Source organism: Grampus griseus, assembly GCF_964374135.1.
Source record: "Grampus griseus genome assembly, chromosome: 2".
In the NCBI taxonomy this organism is placed as follows: domain Eukaryota; kingdom Metazoa; phylum Chordata; class Mammalia; order Artiodactyla; family Delphinidae; genus Grampus; species Grampus griseus.
The window spans coordinates 76,552,742-76,574,865 of NC_139018.1; the positions used below are offsets into that span (position 1 = coordinate 76,552,742).

Here is a 22,124-nt window from a genome sequence, read left to right on the forward strand (position 1 = left end):
GATAGCCCTGGGGGGTCTCCTTTACCCCTTCATGTGGAGACATGTTCCTTTCCTCTCCAGCTCTTACTTTTTATTTATTTATTTATTTATGTCTGGGCCGGGTCTTCGTCGTGGCATGCAGCATCTTTTCTTTTTTTTTTTTGCGGTACGCGGGCCTCTCACTGTTGTGGCCTCTCCCGTTGCGGAGCACAGGCTCCGGATGCGCAGGCTCAGCGGCCATGGCTCACGGGCCTAGCTGCTCCATGGCATGTGGGATCTTCCCGGACCGGGGCACGAACCCGTGTCCCCTGCATCGGCAGGCGGACTCTCAAACACTGCGCCGCCAGGGAAGCCCCATGCAGGATCTTTTAGTTGAGACATGCGGGATCTTTTAGTTGCAGCATGCAGACTCTTAGTTGCGGCATGAATGCGGGATCTAGTTCCCCAACCAGGGATGGAACCCAGGCCCCCTGCATTGGGAGCACGGAATCTTACCCACTGGACCACCAACGAAGTCCCTTTTTTTGTTTTTTAAACTTCCTTACTCTTAAGCTTCTACCTCACCTTTTCCCTACTCCTTTCCCTTAGAATACTCCCTGTATACATCCTTGGAATGAACCCAGTCCTGGAAAAACAAATATTGGTTGTTTTCTGCCTTCAGGTCACTGGGATTACCAGGAGGACTATGGGAAAGATTTAGTCCCAGTACGCATGCACTCCCAATACAGCCAGCTGCTCATTACCTGTCTTTCTCTCCTTCTAGGCATATACTGGTTGGGCTCCAGCCATGGCGAAACTCCATGGGCATGTGTCTACTCACCTGGACATCCTCTCCTTGGAGAACCGGTGCCTGGCCACACTTCCTGACCTGAAGACCTTGGAGAAACCACATGGGCATGTGTCTACCCACTCAGAAATCCTCTCCTTGGAGAACCGGTGCCTGGCCACACTTCCTGACCTGAAGACCTTGGAGAAACCACAGGGGCGTGTGTCTACCCACTCAGACATCCTCTCCTTGGAGAATCGGTGCCTGGCCACACTTCCTGACCTGAAGACCTTGGAGAAACCACAGGGGCGTGTGTCTACCCACTCAGACATCCTCTCCTTGGAGAACCGGTGCCTGGCCACACTTCCTGACCTGAAGACCTTGGAGAAACCACATGGGCATGTGTCTGCCCACTCAGACATCCTCTCCTTGGAGAACTGGTGCCTGGCCACACTCCCCACTCTGAAGAGCACTGTGTCCACCAGCCCCTTAACCCAGAATCTCCAGATACCTCACGTGGTGCAATCTGACCTGTGCAGCCTGAGTGCCAGCAACCACCTGCTCTCTGAGCCTCCAGCCTCAAGGGCTCAGTGCTTCTCTGAGGGTCTAGGCCTTCTGACCTGCCCCAGGGTCTTGAAAACCATCTCTGCCACAGAGAGAGCTCAGGAAGCAGCTTTGGTAATAGCTCCATCAGTTGTCTTCACTGCAGCCATGTCTGTTAGAATGTCTAGTCACTAGCTTTCAGTGCCACAGTGTCCCTGTGTGCTGCTCTGTGTCTGTGTACCTTCTTTCCTCAGAGCCTCTTCCTGAGGCATCTTTTACCCGAGGGCTGTCTTCATGAGCGTCATCACTCTTACTGCTTATCTAGTGCAGAGATTCTGGACAATAGAGCATAAGTAGGTTTTGTCCTTGGAAAGCCTCTTCTCGGGAGGAGAGCTGATATACTATTGCAGTAACAGAGTCAATCAGGTGCTTTTGAGATCTTACAAGGCATGAGAAACAACTACAGTACCACTTCTCTGTGTTTGCATGTGCAGACACACGTCCACTTGTACACATCTATATAAGCACGTTTAGTATACAGGTCAGGATCGGTAGACAAACACACATTCCTTCTATGTAGACTTGAGATTTGGACTGAGGGAAAGGCAAATCTGAGCCCTCTACCATTTTTGCCAATTATAAGCCACTCGACCTTGGGCAAGACTCTTAACCTTTTTTTTTTTTCTAGATTAATTTTTATTGGAGTATAGTTGCTCCACGATGTTGTGTGAGCCTCTGCTGTACAACAGAGTGAACCAGTTACACGTATATACACATCCCCTCTTTTTTAGATTTCCTTCCCATTTAGGTCACCACAGAATATTGAGTAGAGTTCCCTGTGCTGTACAGTAGGTTCTCATTAGTCATCTATTTTATACATAGTAGTGTATATATGTCAATCCCAATCTCCCAGTTCATCCCACCTCCCCTTCCCCCTCTCTGGCATCCACAAGTCTGTTCTCCACATCTGCGTCTCTACCTCTGGCTTGCAAATAAGTTCATCTGTACCATCCTTCTAGACTGCACACATTAGCGACACCACACGATATTTGGTTTTCTCTTTCTGACATACTTCCCTCTGTATGACAGTCTCTAGGTCTATCCATGTCTCTGCAAATGGCACTATTTTGTTCCTTTTTATGCCTGAGTAATATTCTATTGTGTGTATTTACCACATCATCTTTATCCATTCCTCTGTTGATGGACATTTTGGTTGCTTCCATGTCCTGGCTATTGTAAATAGTGCTGCAATGAACATTAGGGTGCACGTATCTTTTTGAATTATGGTTTTCTCTGGGTATATGCCCAGGAGTGGGATTGCTGGGTCATATGGTAGTTCTATTAATATTTTTTAGTTTCCTGTTTTCCATAGTGGCTGTATCAATTTACATTCCCACCAACAGTGTAGGAGGGTTCCCTTTTCTCCACATCTTCTCCAGAGTGGTCCACTCTCGCCACTATTATTCAACATAGTTTTGGAAGTCCTAGCCGTGGCAGTCAGAGAAGAAAAAGAAATAAAAGGAATCCAGATTGGAAAAGAAGAAGTAAAACTGTCACTGTTGGCAGATGACATGATACTATATATACATAGAAAATCCTAAAGAGGCCACCAGAAAACTACTAGAGCTTATCAGTGAATTTGGTAAAGTCACAGGATACAAAATTAATACACAGAAATCTCTTGCATTCCTATACACTAACAACGAAAGATCAGAAGGAGAAATTAGGGAAACAATCTCGTTTACCATTGCAACAAAAAGAATAAAATACCTAGGAATAAACCTACCTAAGGAGACAAAAGACCTGTACTCAGAAAACTATAGGATACTGATGAAAGAAATCAAAGACAGCACCAACAGATGGAGAGACATGCCATGTTCTTGGATTGGAAGAATCAATACTGTGAAAATGACTATACTACTCAAAGACTCTTAACCTTTTGAAGCTTTAATTTCCTCACCTTTAAGATGAGATCAATGAAAATCCACGTCATAGGGTCATTGTCAGGATTACAGCTACTGCCATCTTACATTTATTTAGGGCTTTGCAATTTGCAAAGAGTCATACATACATGACCCCATTTAATCTTGTAACAGCCCCATCAGGTAGGTGGCAGGGAATGAGGAAGCTGAGGCTCAGAGGGTAAGCTCACGATTGCTGGGCGATTGATCTGGGACTTGGTCCTTCTTCTTCTGACTCTAAAAATACCTTAATAGCCTCTTGGGAGGTGTGTTGTGAAGGGCCCCAGGCTCCTAGGCTGTGACGTCCGTAAGGAGATGAAAGAAGCCGGAAGATCATGAAGCATCTGAGCAAAGGCTCAGAATGTTGATCTGGGAAAGGGCGTGTGTGTGATACTGAGAGATCACTCTTGTCAGACTGGACAGATCCATGCTGGGGGGTGAGGGGAGAAGAGTTTAGGTGCTAGAAGGTAGATGTGGACTCTTCCTAGCCCTGGATGCTGCTTTCAGATCTCTGTCTTGTATGAGGGGCTGTGGGTGAGTGCTGGGATTCATAGCTGTCACTATCCCCAGGGCCGATGGTCTTCTTCTGGAGAGAAGAAGCCAGAAGACAAGGAATGGGCAGAGGTTCAAATACCTTTTTATAGTCTAAGCTTGGGAGAGGCGGAGAAAGTGGAGGAGCTGACCCTGAAGCTCACCCCTGGGGACTCTGAGTCCCGTCCTGAGCCTGCTGACCAGGCCCTTCAGGAAAAGAAGGTAAAAGTTCCAGAGCTGGGGAGAGGTTGATGGTGGAGTGGGGGGGCCTAGGGAAGTTGGGTAGAGTGGGCACCAAAGGCTGATCCCCTCCACAGAGAGAAGGGGAGGGAACTCTGGTTTCTTACTTCCTGATCCCCTTTTCTGACCTCTCAGCCGGACAGACATCTTCCTGAATCTGGGTTCATTCTCTCTGTCTTTGGAAGTTGGCCTGAGTGGATGCTTAAGTTGGTCCTTATTACGTCTTTTCTCCTTTCTTCCCTCTCTTTCCCAATTCCCAGATGGTTCTAATGAGCTTCCTCTGTTCTACTCTGGTGTCAGACGTAAACACAAATGATGCAGCTTCCTCTACCCAGGCGTTCCTCCTCCAAGTCTGTAGTGAACTTGCCCCCTTGGAGCCTGAATTTATACTCAAGGTATTGTGACGTGAAAGAGGGGATGGGAGTGGGAAGTTAGGAGGAAGGGAATTTGGTTATGGTGTGTCAGGGGGATGGTGAGAGGCTTTATACTAGGGGCTGAAGGAACTTTACTTAGGAAGGTAGTAGGATCTCTGGGTGAGCCTGAGGCCCAGTCCCTAGGGTTCTCTGAGGAGTGGGGGAAGATAGGATTGAGAAAGTATCCTAGGGTTTGTTTATTTAGTAGGTACACAGGCTAAGTACACAATGCTAGGCCTTGAGGGTTACACCAACAGATAAAACGAAACTTGGACCCGGCTCTTAGGGAATGGTATTATTAATGGTATTATTAGCGAAGCAAAAACGATCCCAAATATTATATAAATGCAAATGGAGTAGCAGATAGTGAATGTTTCAGAAGCAGAAAAGAGAGGGAAAATGTTTCCTATGAAGCTTGGGAAGATGGCAGGATAAATCAGCAATTTGAACCGTGGGTAAGTTTTTGATAGACATGGATGGTGGGAGGTCTTCCAAAGCGGGAAAAGGACAAGGTTAAAGGCCCTTAAATTGGGATAAGTAGACTTAGGAGAAGACTGGTGAATAAGGGCTAGATCATGGAAGATATAGAATGCCAAGCCAAGAGGCTTGGATTTTATATTTACAGACAATGTGGAGGGCTCAGGAAAGGTTTTATGCAGGCAGATTAGATAAGCAAATTAGGGCATGGTGCTGTGCAGAAGTGGCTGAGAGGCCAGCGCTCCCTACCCTGTGCCCTAGGCATCTCTGTACGCCAGGCGGCAGCTGAATGTCCGGGATGTGGCCAACAAAGTCTTGGCCATTGCTGCCTTCTTACCAGTCTGCCGCCCCTACCTGCGACGATATTTCTGTGCCATTGTCCAGCTGCCTTCTGACTGGATCCAGGTAGCCAGGTTCTACCAGGTATGGCATTCAGTTCCCTGACTTTTGACCCTCACTTGGTTCCCTCTCCTTTGCTCACTGCATCTGTGGAGAAAATTCTCAGACACTTTGGCCTGCCCTCAGCTGTCCTCAACCCCGGTGCCCAGACAGGACAGCTTCTCCTGGTACCAGGCTGGGTTGCCCAACAGGGAGAATATGATTGAGAAGGGCTGGACTGAGTTTGAGGAAACTTGGTGTTATTCCGGACCTCGTGTTTCCAGTGAAGAGAATAAGAATCTGAGAAGTCTGCCCTCAGGTCCAGGACCACAGAAATTGTCATTGTAGAGCTGGGGCTGGGGACTTCCTATCCTGTGCTGTCACTTAACCCCATGAAGTGCTCTCATTTTGTTTTGGAGGGTCTCACTCCTGAGGATTTCTCGTCTCTCTGACAGCTCCTGGCTGGAGAAGAGGAGGACAGGCTGGTGCCCCTGCCTGCCTGCCTGCGTGCTGCGATGACAGACAAATTTGCCCAGTTTGATGAGTACCAGCTGGCTAAGTATAACCCTCGGAAGCACCGGGCCAAGAGGCGCCCCCGCCGGCCACCCCGCCCTCCAGTCAGTCCCTGCCTCTACCCTGGTCATTCACAGCCTAGGCCCTTTTCCCCCGGAAAGTGAGAGGGATGAGGGAACACGCTGACCTCCTTAAACAGCTGACATGTTTCTACCACCAGGACAGAAGGAGTCAGAGAAATGCAGAGGAGCTGGGTAGAGCTCAGAGGGCAGAGAGGGCAGGGCCTGCCTTTTTCCCAGCCAGTTTCCTTTGGGGTAGAGATGGGCCTTCAGGGCTATTGGAATGGGTCTCTCTAGGGACAGCCTCCACTTCCCCTTTTGAAATGGCTTGTCCTGTCCCTACAGAAGGAGCATACATTTTCTGAGACACAGAAATACTTGCCAAAGTTCATTCGGCCTCTTCGAGATGAACAGAGGATGGTGAGTGCCTTGTTCTGGGGTTCTAAACATACACGTACGGTCTTTTCTCAACTAATGTTTAGAAATGGAATTCCATTTGGTCCAGAAATACTACTAGTGGGTATGGTAGGCACATGCCAACGTCCTACCTGGATAATTCTCAGCTGCGATTATGGGGTTTTGAGAGCCCCGGGAAAGGCTCCTTTTATTTCCATTTTGCTCTCCTTGGTGTCGTTCTTTACTGACAGATGGCACATCCAGCTGGATAAGTGAGTTCAAAACATTATGAAATATCCACCTTCCACAGGAAGTTTTAAAAACAAGCCAAACAAAAAAAGCTTTTTTCTTTTACTTTAATAACAAGACACTGGTCTTCGCCGTTAAGAGCGTAGAAGCTGGATTCAGACCATCTGGGTTTGAATCTCCCCACCTGCCCCCCCACCGGTTGCTGGCTCTGTGAACCTAGGCTGAATGGCTTCCTCCCTCTTGCCTCATTTTACTCACATATAAAATGGGGATAATAGCAGTACCTTCTTCATTGGGTTTTTGTGAGGATTAAATCAGTTACTGTATTTAAAGTATTTCTAACAATACCTGGCACTGAGTAAGTGATGATTTCATCATCATCATCATTAAAATAGACTTTTAGGAAAATATATTAGTATTACAAGAAAATACATCCTCAGTTGGTCCATTGGTCTTTTCTCTTCATCCTATTAATACAACCCAAACTTAGCTCTTCTAACAGAAGATTCTGAAAGCCAGCTTCTTTCATTTTTTAACTCCTCACAGCCTACATTGTGCTGATGCCTCCATTTACACGCTCCAGGCCTCAGCGATTTATTTATTTATTTATTTTAAAATTTATTTTTTTATTTTTTTATTTTTGTCTGCATTGGGTCTTCGGTGCTGCGTGCGGCCTTTCTCTAGTTGCGGAGAGCGGGGGCTACTCTTTGTTGCGGTACGCGGGCTTCTCATTGCAGTGGCTTCTCTTGTTGTGGAGCACAGGCTCTAGGCATGTGGGCTTCAGTAGTTGCAGTGAGCGGGCTCAGTAGTTGTGGCTCACGGGCTCTAGAGCACAGGCTCAGTAGTTGTGGCGCACGGGCATCGTTGCTCTGCGGCATGTGGGATCTTCCCGGACCAGGGCTCGAACCCGTGTACCCTGCATTGGCAGGCGGATTCTTAACCACTGTGTCACCAGGGAAGCCCCCAGGTCTCAGTGATTTAAATAAGAGCTGCTTTTCCCTCTTCCTCCCTCTAAGAACAAGATGTTTTCTGTTTATTCAAGCCCCATCTTTCTTGTCACCACCCAGTCATCCCATGTTAACCATTGATAGTTCAACCTTGTGTAAATGAAACACGGTGACCCCATAGACCTACTCTGTTATGTTCATCACAGAAGCTCTTGCTGTTGGAGAGTTTTACCCTCTATTCCTATTCTTTGCCCAAATCGACCTTGGGGAAAGAAATTACCATAGTTATAGGATAGTCTTGGTTTTTGTTTTCTGAAGAAAGTGACCATGGTCATAGATTGAATGACCCCTGTGGGACTTGTGGATATTTCCACAGTTTGAGGCAACCTGCAGTGCAGTGTCAGAGAAAAAGAATGAGCCAAGTTTCACCCTGAAGAAGTTGGTACAGAGACTGCACATCCATGAGCCTGCACAGCTTGTCCAGGCCCTCCTGGGCTGCAGGTGAGAAGATGTACCCTGAGCACATGCTCCATCCGGGTAATGGCCTGATTCTTCAACACCCATGGCCCCAATCCCTGTAGTTGGACCCCAGCAACATTAGTTTGGGCAGACCTGGCCTTAAATGTGACTCACTAGCTTTGACTGACTCACCATTCCTTTTCTCAGTTATTTTCAGCTGGCTTTGAAATCCTAAGTTTTTCCTCCTCTGTTCCAGATACCCCTCCAACCTACAGGCCTTTTCTCGAAGTCGCCTGCCGGGGCCCTGGGATTCTAGCGGAGCCGGGAAGCGGATGAAGCTTGCTAAGCCAGAGACCTGGGAGCGAGAGCTGAGCTTGTGGGGGAACAAAGCTTCCGTCTGGGAGGAACTCATCGGTAAAGTAACCTTGACCGTCACACCTCTTTCCTCTCTTCCTCATTCATGCCTCTATGTTTTGGACCCTGACTAGAAGCTTTCCATGGCATGGTGCAGTTATTCTCTTACTTGGCAGTTCCATCACTGAAAATGATTGCATTTATCAGGTCTGCCATTGACCACACCAAAGTGAACGGTGGCACCTGCTTTGAATAGCACTGGCATCATAGGTAGGTCATAATTCCAGATGTGGTTAGGTGATACACAAGCCTTTATCAACACATGACAAAAGCAGTACCTTCTATCTGATTTCACTTGTGTCAATATCTGTGTAACTCATCCAAACAAGGTAGGACTAGTACGTGGCATACTGGAATCTCCACCAAAACCCTTTTTTTTTTTTTTTTTTGGTACGCGGGCCTCTCACTGTTGTGGCCTCTCCCGTTGTGGAGCACAGGCTCCGGACGCGCAGGCTCAGCGGCCATGGCTCACGGGCCCAGCCGCTCCACGCCATGTGGGATCTTCTCGGACCGGGGCACGAACCCATGTCCCCTGCATCGGCAGGCGGACTTCAACCACTGCGCCACCAGGGAAGCCCCCAAAACCCATTTTTTAGGACATGGATGTTTTAGGTAATTTGCCCACACTGATAAAAAGAATTCAAATGGGGAAGACCAAGTTCCTTTCAGTCTTCTCTTTCTGTTTTTTTTGCTAGTTTATTTTTAACTATAGAAGGATCTTCCTGTTCCATTTTTTCTTTTATGTCCTCTTTCATCTTTGAAGTCAACCTCTTTCTGTTGAAAAATACCTGATTGTAGCCCTTTTGACTGCTTGAGTTTTGTGGACTTCATATTTTGGAGCTTCAGAAGCCCAAGTTGGCTTTTATTGCTCTGTAAGCTGCCATTTATAGGTGGTACTCAGGGCAGCCCAAAAAGCTTAACTGCTTATATCGTTCCTCCCACTTTGGGGTTGTCACTAGTGCTGTATGTATCAGAATCACCTGGGAATTAAAACACACACACGCACACACACACACACACACACACACACACACATACACACACACATGCTTGACAACTTATTCTGCAATGTTGATACAACTTTGGGTAGAGTAGGATAAAGGAGCCTGGATGGCAGTCAGCATGTGTTGGTGGTTCTAGTATGCATCATCTCCCCTTTCCTCCCTCTGCCTCTGAAAATTAAAACTGCTATTTATCTGGGTTGAGACCAATGCCCATAATCTAAACCAGTGGTCTCCAGACCACTGGATCATTTATTGCAGAAACAATTTTTGGGATACACCAGAATATATGTATATATATATTAAAAATTTTTTTATACATGTACTAATCAATTATGTACTTTAGGAACTATATAACATATAATTATACAAATATAGATATGAAAATTAATAAAATAAATATAACTATAAAATATAAGATAAAATATAATTAGATATACAGATCCCTCTCTGGAAACCAGAGGCTCATTAACGACTCATTAATGAATTATTTGGAATGAAATCAGTGAATTTCTCAACCTATAGGATGAATATTCATTTATTCCTCTAGTATCATATCAATAAATATGATATTGAACTTAACTTCTTATCAAAGTGATCTAGAAAATCTTTCATACGTAGCAACATTTGAGCAAAACTAATGAGTTGACAGAGGATGCAATAGTTCATGAGTTGTCACACATCATTTACATTGCGTATACAACATAATTGTTCTACACAGTCTGTAAATCAGAAGTATTATGATTGGAGAACCCCAGGACTTCCAGCAGGCTTAAAGCTTTCTAGCTATAATTCAAATGAGACTTACATCACGTTAAAGAAGGTACCACCACTTTCCCAATGAAAGCTGCTGATGGTAGGGCTAGTGCCTGGGATGTGGGTGGGGACTAACAGGCCTGGTCTGTAATGTAGTCTGAACGCATCTCTGGGTGTTAGCCAGGAAAAATATCACACCTCCTATTTATGTTGACCTTTATCTAAAAGAAAGAATGTTTCCAATGTTTACTGTACAGATTGAACCCCTGTAGTCACTTAGTTCATGTTACATGGTTATGTGTCATGTATGATAGTTGAGGCTTCTTGAGGAAGAGGAGGCGTTCCACAACACAAGGGCATTGATGGGGCCCCCTCACTCTTTTTTGGTTTCTGCATAATGAGACTTGTTGCAGCTTATCTTTGAATTGTAAATGGCTTTAGAATTATTATTCAGTATTAACCAAACTAACCCTCTAAAATTGACATAAGCCTTAAAATGATTATTAAGAAGCTATGACTTGGGACTTCCCTGGTGCGCAGTGGATAAGAATCTGCCTGCCAATGCAGGGGACACAGGTATGGTCCCTAGTCTGGGAAGATCCCACATGCCGCAGAGCAGCTAAGCCTGTGTGCCACAACTACTGAGCCTGCGCTCTAGAGCCCGTGAGCCACAACTACTGAGCCTGCGTGCCACAACTACAGAAGTCCGCATGCCTAGAACCCCTGCTCTGCAACAAGAGAAGCCACTGCAATGAGAAGCCTGTGCACCGCAACGAAGAGCAGCCCCCGCCTGCTCGCTGCAACTAGAGAAAGCCCCCACGCAGCAATGAAGACCTGAGGCAGCCAGAAATAAATAAATAATTAAAAAAAAAAAAAGAAACTATGGCTTGAAGGTAATACTAATATCACAGGGACAAGTGAACAATAAGAAAGTGACAAGTGAAATTCTGCTTCAGGGCAAATCTTTCTCACCTATCTTTATTTTATTTTTCTTTTAATTAAAAAAACTTTTTTGGCCATACCGTGTGGCATGCGGGATGTTAGTTCCCTGACCAGGGATTGAACCCGTGCCCCCAGCAGTGGAAGTGCAGAGTCTTAACCACTGAACCGCCAGGGAAGTCCCTTTTTCACCTATCTTTATTTTTTTAATTTATTTAAAAAATTTTTTAATTTATTTTATTTATTTATTTTACTTATATTTATTTTTGGCTGCATTGGGTCTTCGTTGCTGCACGTGGGCTTTCTCTAGTTGCAGTGAGCAGGGGCTACCCTTCGTTGCAATGTGCAGCTTCTCATTGCGGTGGCTTCTCTTGTTGTGGAGCACGGGCTCTAGGCGCATGGGCTTCAGTAGTTGTGGCTCGTAGGCTCTAGAGCACAGCCTCAGTAGTTGTGACGCACGGGCTTAGTTGCTTCGCGGCATGTGGGATCTTCCCGGACCAGGGCTCAAACCCGTGTCCCCTGCGTTGGCAGGTGGATTCTTAACCACTGTTTCACCAGGGAAGCCCTCACCTATCTTTAAGTAAAAAATGATGACTATTTAATCAGCTCATACAAGACATTGACCAAAAAACTTAAGAATTATCAAGAAGACTATTTGAAATACCAATTTACACTCACAGTTAATGGTGAACCTTTACTTTAAATGTATATCCTGCCTTGAAATATTAACTAATGATTGTACTACATGTATATAATTTATAAGATTACACTAGGAAATTTCTCTTTAGCCATCTAAAAACTTTGGAAATCATTACTGTGGATTAGAGAATGTATTTTGCCTGTTGAGCCCCATCTCAGGGCTGGAGCCAGCAGGCAAAGTGATACCCTCAGTTGTTTATTGAAATAGCTAATCCCATAAACAGTGTTGATTAGGTTTTGCTCCAAGCTCAGGCAACCCAGTTGTTATCTTTCCAGACCTTTAAAACATTTTGGGTAGGATAGATCATATGTTCGTACCTCATTTGCTCCAACCTGAACATTCTGCATGGCTCTGGTCTCTGACCTCTCTCACTCGTCCTTTGTTTGCTTTTCTCACCCGATGTCCTACCTTCCATAGACAGTGGGAAGCTTCCCTTCATGGCCATGCTTCGGAATCTGCGCAACCTGCTGCGGGTTGGAATCAGCACCCACCACCACAACCTTGTGCTCCAGAGACTCCAGCATGCTGTACGTGTGAAGGGCAGGGAGTCAGCCTTCTCCTAGTGGTTGGGGAAGGTCATAGCCACCAAGCTATTTCCATATGGGCTGTAAACACATATGGAGCTTCAGATAGGTTGAGGGAGACAGGTTTGGGGGTTCATCATCCCTTAGAGTATAGAGTATAATAACTTTCCTTTTTATTTTCTGAGATCATTTCTGTGATTTAGCTAACTTCAGAGGGAGTCTGATATAAAAGAAACAGGGAACCTTCTGTTACTTCCTCTCCTTTCCTCGTATTCTCACGTGACATCTTTCTTTATTCTTCTCCACCTTTATCTAATATCCATTTTGGTCTTCCTCACCTTCCCACAGATCTAATAGAGTAGTTATCTCATCTTCCGGGTCCCTGGAGCCTCTGATGCTCCCCATGCTTCCTGGTCCTCTGCTCATGACCCCTCTCTTGCTTTGCAGAAGTCAGTGATCAACAGTCGGCAGTTTCCATTCAGATTCCTTAATGCTCATGATTCCATCAATGACTTTGAGGCTCAACTCGAAAAGAAAGGTATTATCTCTCTTCTTCCAACTCCTGTTTGTCTCTCATGCCTGAGAATAGATGAGACAGCAGCACTGGTATTTTCAGCCTCTTGCCTTCCAGTCTCAGGGTATGGGGTGGGCAGAGGTCAGACACTGGCCAGCCCAAAGGATCAGGACTCAGGACAGGCAATGATGGGAAGACAAGATGAGGGAATAGAAGCTGCCTGACTCAGATACTTACCTGTCGCCACCCAGAGTTGCCACTTCCTTCCAACACAAAACTGATAAAGCGGATAATAATTAAAAACACAAGATATGGCAAGAAGTGTGCCTATTCCTGGCAGTTTTACAAACCAAGTCGTCGGGAACTTCGGGCAGCAATGATGATCCCCGTGATATATGAGCAGCTCAAGCGGAAGAAGCTGAAAATACACAAGGCCAGGTGTGTGTGTGAGTGTGTGCTATCTGGGAGCAAAGGGTGGGCAACAAGAGGCACCCTGAAAGGGCTTGGGAGTCATCTGGAAACCCCAGCTTTTATTCTACAATGACATGCTTGTCAGTCATCCCAATGGCTGAGACTTGCCTGTTTCCAGTCTTCCCTCGCACAGCAAACCTTGTCTTTAACATTGTCCTGTAGAGAGATCATGAAACAAAATCTGTGTTTGGGCCTCCACTCTATTATCTGTGATTGCCTTATTGGTTTCTGTGGACTCCTTCAGCCTGTGTAGCATTTCCCTTCCTATTAGTACATGATAGTGCCTCTCTGCTTATGCTCTGGTTCACATTTTCTTTCTTTTTCTTCTCTGTGATATCTGTTTGTTTTTCTTTTTGTTTCTCTCCTCTGTGTATTTTCTGACCCATTCACTTTCCTTTTCCTTTTGACACATGTAAAGATAGTTATCATCAAGCAGACTCAAAGTCAGGCATAAAACCTGTTCTGTAAGCTTGGTGAAGTCCCAGCACTCTGTCCTTTTAGATGCATCCACAGTATCTTCATTCGTTTTCATTCAAGACAAATTCAGGGCTCATCTCTAACCTTCTAGTAGGACTCAGTGGCCAGGACTCACCTGAATCAGTGAATCAGTGGCAGAACATGGGGCCATTAAAGAATTAAGCTGAGGATGCAGTCCAAACAGGATGTCTTTGCTGGCCAGTTTGGTAGCCACTAGCCACAGGTGGCTGTTGAGCTCTTGAAATGTGGCTAATGGGAACTGAGATGTGCTAGATTTCGGGGCAGTGTGAAAAAGGATGTAAAATATCTCATTTGTAATTTTTGTATTAATTACGTGTTGAGGTGAAAAACTATACGTATATAAGGCTAAATTAAATGTAATATTAATGTGTCCTGTTTCTTTTTACTTTTTTAAATGTGGCTGCTGGAAAACCTTACATTACATGTGTAATTTCAATTTAATTTCATTTCATTAATTGTAATTTATTTCTACTGGATAGCACTGGTAGAGACTGCTGGATTCTCTAGATTAAAAAAACTGAAAAAATTTAAACGTGTACAAAAGTAATGAGAATAATACAATGGACTCCCATGAAACTGTTAGCCACTTTCACTGAAAATCTAGATTTTGTCAGTCTTCCTTTCCTGATCCCTCTCTTCCCTTTTCTTTTTTTTATGAATATTTTTTTAAATTAATTAATTAATTTATTTTTGGCTGCATTGTGTCTTTGTTGCTGCGCACGGGCTTTCTCTAGTTGCAGCGAGTGGGGGCTACTCTGTTGCGGTGTGCGGGCTTCTCATTGCAGTGACCTCTCCTGCTGCAGAGCACGGGCCCTAGGCACACGGGCTTCAGCAGCTGTGGCACGCGGGCTGTAGAGCATACACTCAGTAGTTGTGGCACACTGTGGCACATGGGCTTAATTGCTCCGCGGCATGTGGGATCTTCCCGGACCAGGGCTCGAACCCATGTCCCCTGCACTGGCAGGCAGACTCCCAACCACTGTGCCACCAGGGAAGTGCCCCTTTGAAGATGTTTTAAAAAAAACAAATGCCAAATAATATGATACATCTTATTTCACCCCTCCATATTTCACGTGTCTCTTAAAACAGACGTTTTCTTATATAATCAGAATGTCATTAATATAGCTAACAGAACTGAAAATAATTCCTTGGTATTATCATTTATTACCTAGTCTATATTCAAATTTCCCAGTTGTCTCAAAAGTATCATTTCACAGGTTTATTCAAATCAGGATCCAAACAACGCATACACACGTTACATGTAGTTATTAAGATTTACTTAAATCTCTTTTTAATTAATTAATTAATTAATTTTATTTTTGGCTGCATTGGGTCTTTGTTGCCACGCACAGGCTTTCTCTAGTTGCGGCAAGCGGGGGCTACTCTTCGTTGCAGTGCGCGGGCTTCTCATTGCGGTGGCTTCTCTTGTTGCGGAGCATGGGCTCTAGGCACACGGGCTTCAGTAGTTGTGGCTCGTGGGCTCAGTAGTTGTGGCTCGTGGGCTCCAGAGCGCAGGCTCAGTAGTTGTGGCTTACGGGTTTAGTTGCTCCGTGGCATGTGGGATCTTCCCAGACCAGGGCTCGAACCTGTGTCCCCTGCATTGGCAGACGGATTCTTAACTACTGTGCCACCAGGGAAGTCCCAGATTTACTTAAATCTCTTAAAATCTTTTAATTGTTTTCATGCCATTGACTTGCTGTGGAAATCAGGTTCGGGGGCCCCACAGAAGGTCCCATATTCTAGATTTGTCTGCTTCTCCAGTGTCATCTCACTTGTTTCTCTATTTCGTGTACCCTGGGCATTAACTCTAAAAGCTTGAATAGATTCAGATTTAACTTTTTTTCTTACGTGAATATTTCGTAGGTGATCCTTTGTACACAATGAGTAAGACCACCAGAATTTTTGTCTCCTGGTAGGACACAGCATCAGGAGGCACCAGAAGCCTACCGGTCCCACTCATAGTGTTGATGATTGATCAGTGCTTTTAGGTTATGGTAGCCTGATTTCTCCACTGTAAAGTTAATGGTTTATCCATTTGATAGTCTATGCCCAAATCAGTTGTTTCATTAGCAGTTGCAGAATGGGGGTTTTCTATCATTTCCATATTTATTAGCTAGAACTCTAAAAAGAACTTCCCTCATGAACTAAAGCTATTTAGTTACTTTGAAATAGAGATTGTCTTGGGAAGGTGGGATGAATGTTCGATTCTTTCTCCTTTAATTGCCATTTTTTAGAGTAAGAAGTTAGCATGTGTTCTTTAAATTACAATGTAAAAATATGTAGCAGTTAAATCTTGCCTCATGAAGTAAGTATGGACTGATGTGGTCAGCATGGCAAGTGATTTCAGAGAATGGGTCTACAGATGACTTCTCTCCTGCCATGAGAATGGATCAGGATGGTCTTGTAGAATGGGGGCCAAGGGAAGCTCTGTCCCTGTTTTCTCTACTGACATTGGAGATGGGCTGTGGAGGGGGTGAAGACTTTATACTTGAGTGGCAAGTTCTCATCTTCCCATCCGCCTCAAAGTGGCAAACAGTGAAGCCCCTGTCTGTTTCTTTCCTGTCTGCAGACAGTGGAAATATGACCGTGCAATGCTGGCTCAGTATCGACAGGCCCTGGAGACAGCTGTGAACCTCTCCGTCAAACACAGCCTGCCCCCGCTGCCAGGCCGCACCCTCTTGGTCTATCTGACAGATGCTGATGCAGACAGGATCCTTCCCAAGAGCAACCCACAAGGGGTAAAAGAATAAAAAGATGGGGTGATGTTGGTAGGATGCTGGAGATCCTGAGAGGCATCCTGTTCCCAGACCTGGTTCTCCCAGGCAAACACTCAGAACTAAAATAAATGACATGCATTTGCTTCCCAGTGTCAGACCTTGGTTCCTAGGGATAATTCCTAGAATGTGGTCTCAAGCATGTTCGTGGATCGTAGCACTAACCTTTCACATTTGGCTGGTCCTTAATACTCTCTAAATTTCTGTCACCAAAATATGTGTTATTTTCACCTCCTTACATCCCAGTGTTGAATTAGGGCAGGGATCCTGGCCCTTCTCCACCTCCTACCTGGTCAACTCTTCCTGGGGACTGCTGAAGCTGCCCCATCTTAGTAGGGGATTTTGTCCACTTTTCCCCAACCAGTGGAGACGTTTGGCCTCTAGAGCTGGGTGGGCAAAGGTGGATTCTAAAATAGGGGAGTCTTATTTTACCCTGATGCTTGTCCAATCAGCCCCCTCTGAACTATGTGCTGCTGTTGATTGCAATGATGATGACACGGACAGAGCAGGTGGATCTCTTGCTGTGTGGAAGTGGCACTGTGAAGACCGTTGTGATTAAGGCAGAGGAAGGTATCCTGAAGACTGCCACCAAACTCCAAGCTCAAGTACAGGTCAGACACCCACCATGCAAATATATGTGAATAGACAGAGGCCTGGGAACAGCCTGACTAGGAAAGGCTCGGTTACACTCAGTTTAGAAGATTTCTTTCTTTTTTTCAAAAAATATTTATTTATTTATTTGGTTGCACCAGGTCTTAGTTGTGGCAGGCAGGCTCCTTAGTTGTGGCTCCCGGGCTCCTTAGTTGCAGCTCACCAGCTCCTTAGTTGCGGCATGCAGGCTCCTTAGTTGTGGCATGTGAACTCTTAGTTGCGGCATGCACATGGGATCTAGTTTCCTGACCAGGGATGGAACCCAGGCCCCCTGCATGGGGAGCATAGAATCTTAATCCACTGCGCCACCAGGGAAGTCCCTCAGTTCTGAAGATTTCTTGAGCAGACTATAGTATTTGTTGTTTAATGATCATCTCCCATGCAACCACATGACACGAGTCTCTTTCCTTCAGGAGTCGGATGAAAAGTGTGAATCGTCCCTGCCTACTTTTGGGAAGCACTTGCTGTCCCTGGCTACCCAAAGGGTCCCTGTGAGTACTGCCCAGTCCCTGAGAAACCCTCCCCTCCCCAACATTTTCCTCCACACTGATGTATCTCATTTCTCAAAGCTTCCTTGCACGCTATGCACAATACCCTGCTGGCTGCAACCCCCAGTCATTGACATGCTGGTCAATATTTAACAACCAGCAATCTGGAAAAATAAGTCTTGGTTAATAGCATTTTCTAATTTCCATGATGTAATTACTCCTTCCACGGCTGATTTCAAGCTACCAACGTGCTGTCAGTGAACACAGAGTGGGGAAGAGGTACTCAGAGGTGCTCAGCACAGTTTGTATAGTATTTCCACAATAGAGATAAAGTAAATGTAAATAAGGTCAAGAGTAGATAATAGTGAAATGTAGTAAAATAATTAGGAAGTAATGATTTTTTAGTATTTATTACCTTTGTCTTTAATATAATTTATTCAATTATAAGCTTATACAATTTAATATTTAAAGACGGTCCATGTTTAACATCTGGCTCACAGAATTCCTAAAAGTTTGACAGTCAGCTCTTGTCAGCCTGAATGACCAGCTACACACTGCCCCCCCGCAAACTCCACTTTATGTTAAAATTTTATTATTTTTATTAAAAATTAAAAAAATTTTAATATAACTTTTAAAGGTTACTTTCTATGTACACTTATTACAAAATATTGATTATATTCCACCTGTTGTACAATACATCCTTGAGCTATCTTATACCCAGTACTTGGTACCTTCCACCCCCCGACCCCATATTATCCCCCGCCACTGGTAACCTCTAGTTTGTTCTCTGTATCTGTGACTCTGCTTCTGTTTTGTTTTATTCACTAGTTTGTTGTATTTTTCAGATTTCACATATAACTGATATCATACAGTATTTGTCTTTCTCTGTCTGACTTATTTCACTTAGCGTAATGCCCTCCAAGTCCACCCATGTTGCTGCAAATGGAAAAATTTTGTTCTTTTTTATGGCTGAGTAGTATTCCATTTTGTGTGTGTGTGTGTGTGTGTGTGTGTGTGTGTGTATGTATGTATGTATATACACACTAAATATATATACATACACCACATTTATATATATGTGTGTGTATATATATATATACACACATACACACACCATATTTCCTCTTTTTTTTTTTTTTGGCTGTACCATGTGGCTTGTGGGATCTTAGTTTCCCAACCAGGGATTGAACCCGGGCCCTTAGCAGTGAGAGCACGGTATTCTAACCACTGGACCGCCAGGGAATCCCATATACCACATTTTCCTTATCCATTTATCTGTTGATGGACACTTAGGTTGCTTCCATGTCTTGCCAACCCCAAACTCTACTTTGATGCCCCTCAAGTCAGGGTGGTGTGGGCTTTCCCACCCTGGGTGCTCTCAGAAAAGGCCGTTTTCACCCCACCTCAGAGTTTTCCTAATTCCCCAGTCCTCAGAGACCTCTTGATGTCCTGAGCTCTTTGGTACCTCTACTATCCCTCTGTTCCTCATCTTAGCCCCTCCCTTTTCATCTTACAGGTGGACAGAGTCATCGTCTTTGGCCAGACTACAAATGAGAAACTGATAAATGCAGCCAAACAGCTTTTCTGGCAACACGTGAATCCCAAGTGCCTCTTTGTTGGTGTTCTCCTAAGAAGGACAGGTTACCTGTAAGGGCGCTCACATTCCTTGCCCAGTGCCAGCAGATAGAGATCCATATTTCCCGTCTACCTCTACTAAAGTGTGGGACATTCGCACTCACCAGACCCCTCCCCATTTCTGTCTCTTACCTCTATTGCACTTGAAGTGCTAGAACCTTCTCTGAAGTCTTCAGGCTGGCTCCATACCCCTTCGTGATTGTCCACCCCAGTCCCAGCCTAGCACAGAACCTTATTAAAAGTGCACAGGTAGGGTGTCCATCCTAGGATGTTAGGGGCAGTGACTCTGTGTTCTTGGCACTGTTTCTGACTGGTAGTGACTACTCTTCCTTTACCAGATACACAGATTTGAATCCCAATGACGTGACACTCTCAGGCTGCACTGACGGGATACTGAAGTGAGTACAGGATGGACACTGGAGAGGTTGGGGACTTTGTTAGAACACTTTTAGAGATTATCTGTGGCCTCTGCTCTGTTCACTTCCTTTTTTAAAAATAAATTTATTTATTTTATTTTTGGCTGCATTGGGTCTTCATTGCTGCATGTGGGCTTTCTTTAGTTGCATTGAGCGGGGGCTACTCTTCGTTGCAGCGTGCAGGCTTCTCATTGCGGTGGCTTCTCTTGTTGTGGAGCATGGGCTCTAGGCGCACGGGCTTCAGTAGTTGTGGCACAGGGGCTTAGTTGCTCCGCAGCATATGGGATCAGGAATTCCTGGACCAGGGATCGAACCCATGTCCCCTGCATTGGCAGGCAGATTCTTAACCACTGCACCACCAGGGAAGTCCTCACTTCCTTTTTAAAAGCAAGATAAAAATTTATTCCTCTTTTACAGCTGTCTAAGCATGGCAACAACACAGTATTACAGGGACCTGGGCATCTTCTATCTGTTGCTCTACCATCCTCAAATACTCTGCTTCCACCTCATAGTTCATGATGGCTGCTCCAGCTCCAGCCATTAGTTTTGTATTACATCTAGTAGGAAAGGAGAAAAGGGGACATGGGAAATTGTGCCGTTTGCTTTTAAGGGAACAACTCAAGAGTTGGTCATATCACTTCTATTCATTCTCTGTGGCCTCTGCTCCATTCCGTTTCAGAGGAAATTCCATGTTAACTTTATTTATTTATGCCAGATCCAGAAATCTTTTAACTTTGTTTTTCTCTCCGCTACTAGGATTCCCATTTATTTGTTTTTTTCCCCTGCCTTTTCCTTTGGATGCCACCCATTGCCCCCTACTCCTGTTAGGAAGCCTCATACAATTCCCTCCCTCTCCAGGGAGCTTTCATGGCTGGTACCGAGCTGATCAAGCCCAGACTGGAATAACCTGAATCTTTACACCTTCATTCAGCCCAGTTGCCCGTGGCCCAACAGAAAGCCTATGATAACCACGCACACAGCAGAAGAAGCTCTAACTGGGTTTCTTCTTTGTTCTTTCATTCCTGTGGTTCTGCTGCCTCACTTATTTCAAGTCTACATTTACTGTTTATGGTCTTCTTAAGGAGCTCCAGTTAACTGGGTGAACCTAATCTTGCCATATCTTTGTCCCCTGCCCCCTTGGAAGATCTTCCTGATTCTTACTCTGCTATTTCGCTCTCATTTATTTTGTCACTCTTTATGACAGGTTCATTGCAGAGCGTGGGGCCTCCCGCCTTCTAGAACATGTAGGCCAAATGGACAAAATATTCAAGATTCCACTGCCCCCAGGGAAGACAGAGGTCCAGTCTCTCCGGCCACTGGAAGAGAATACTCCAAGCCCCTTGGCTCCTATTTTCCAGCGTGGGTCAGTCTGTGTTTTATGCCTTTGTGAATTGGGAGGGGCTTCAGTCGAAACCTAGAGAAAGTCAGGAGACTGAAATTCTGACTGTAGAGATGCTGCTTGTTCTATTCGCTGAGGAATGCTTCCTCTTTCCCAGGTAGGGGTGTCTCTAACACAGATGGTAAGCATGCCTATTTCTCTACTAGGGAAAGGGGTTAGGATGCGAGGCACGTGGCAGGCACCAGGGCTCAGGCAGAGGGCTTAGGGGCGCAGGCTCTGGCTTTTCCATCCTGGCTTTGCCACATAGTAGCTTGAAACTTGGGCTAGTTGCTTGATGTCTTAAGCTGTAGTTCCTTGATCAGTACAATGGAGGTAATGCTTGTGCTTACCTCACAGTGCTGTCATGAGCATTTCACGGGCAGAGTGTAGGCGCGTAATAATTATTGCTGACACAGGAGGAGTGCCCGAGAAATGGCAAGTGGGTTTATTTATTTATTTATTTTTGGCCATGCCGCGTGCCACGTGGGATCTTAGTTCTCTGAACCTGTGCCCCTTGCACTGGCAGTCCCCAGGTGGGGTTTAATTTCTAGGCTCTGCAGTTGAGGTTACAAGCAGGTTATTCTCTGGAGGCCTGCTGGACTCCCACCCTGCAGTCTTCTGTATCTGACTTGTCAGTGCTGACGGGAGGTCACAGCCCCGCGTGTGGAGCTGGGCCGTGGGCTGATCCCTGGCTTTCCTGCAGATGGCGCAGCGTCCGGCTTTTCATTTCCTCCACTTTCCGGGACATGCATGGGGAGCGGGACCTGCTGCTGAGGTCCCTGCTGCCAGCACTGCAGGCCCGAGCGGCCCCCCACTGCATCAGCCTTCATGCCATCGACTTGCGCTGGGGCGTCACCGAGGAGGAGACCCGTCGGAACAGGTATGGGGGCCACAGAGAAGAGGGGCTGGGTCGGCGATGAAGGGCTTGAGTCGGGGAGCTGACCTGGGCAGGGCTGGGGCTGCAGGGTGGCTGAGTGCCAAGGGTACGGGGTGCTCTTTGGATGCTATCGGTTGTGAGCCAGAGCCCCGTCTCCCTGACACGATGCCCCTATAA

At 45.6% G+C, this 22,124-nt stretch overlaps 1 protein-coding gene across 1 annotated transcript in view; it reads left to right on the forward strand.

The window, feature by feature from the left end:
- TEP1 (telomerase associated protein 1) overlaps nt 1–22,124 on the forward strand; it is a 57,416-nt gene that overhangs the window by 19,440 nt on the left and 15,852 nt on the right. Inside the window, exons 6-23 of the mRNA XM_082648065.1 lie at nt 743–1,423; nt 3,820–4,002; nt 4,281–4,415; nt 5,172–5,333; nt 5,744–5,905; nt 6,206–6,280; nt 7,829–7,953; nt 8,168–8,325; nt 12,139–12,248; nt 12,693–12,783; nt 13,011–13,197; nt 16,298–16,466; nt 16,955–17,113; nt 17,567–17,644; nt 19,158–19,288; nt 19,615–19,674; nt 20,897–21,055; nt 21,774–21,950. Of these exons, the coding sequence (XP_082504191.1) occupies nt 743–1,423; nt 3,820–4,002; nt 4,281–4,415; nt 5,172–5,333; nt 5,744–5,905; nt 6,206–6,280; nt 7,829–7,953; nt 8,168–8,325; nt 12,139–12,248; nt 12,693–12,783; nt 13,011–13,197; nt 16,298–16,466; nt 16,955–17,113; nt 17,567–17,644; nt 19,158–19,288; nt 19,615–19,674; nt 20,897–21,055; nt 21,774–21,950 (3,002 nt within the window). The remainder of the gene's footprint in view (nt 1–742; nt 1,424–3,819; nt 4,003–4,280; nt 4,416–5,171; nt 5,334–5,743; nt 5,906–6,205; nt 6,281–7,828; nt 7,954–8,167; nt 8,326–12,138; nt 12,249–12,692; nt 12,784–13,010; nt 13,198–16,297; nt 16,467–16,954; nt 17,114–17,566; nt 17,645–19,157; nt 19,289–19,614; nt 19,675–20,896; nt 21,056–21,773; nt 21,951–22,124) is intronic.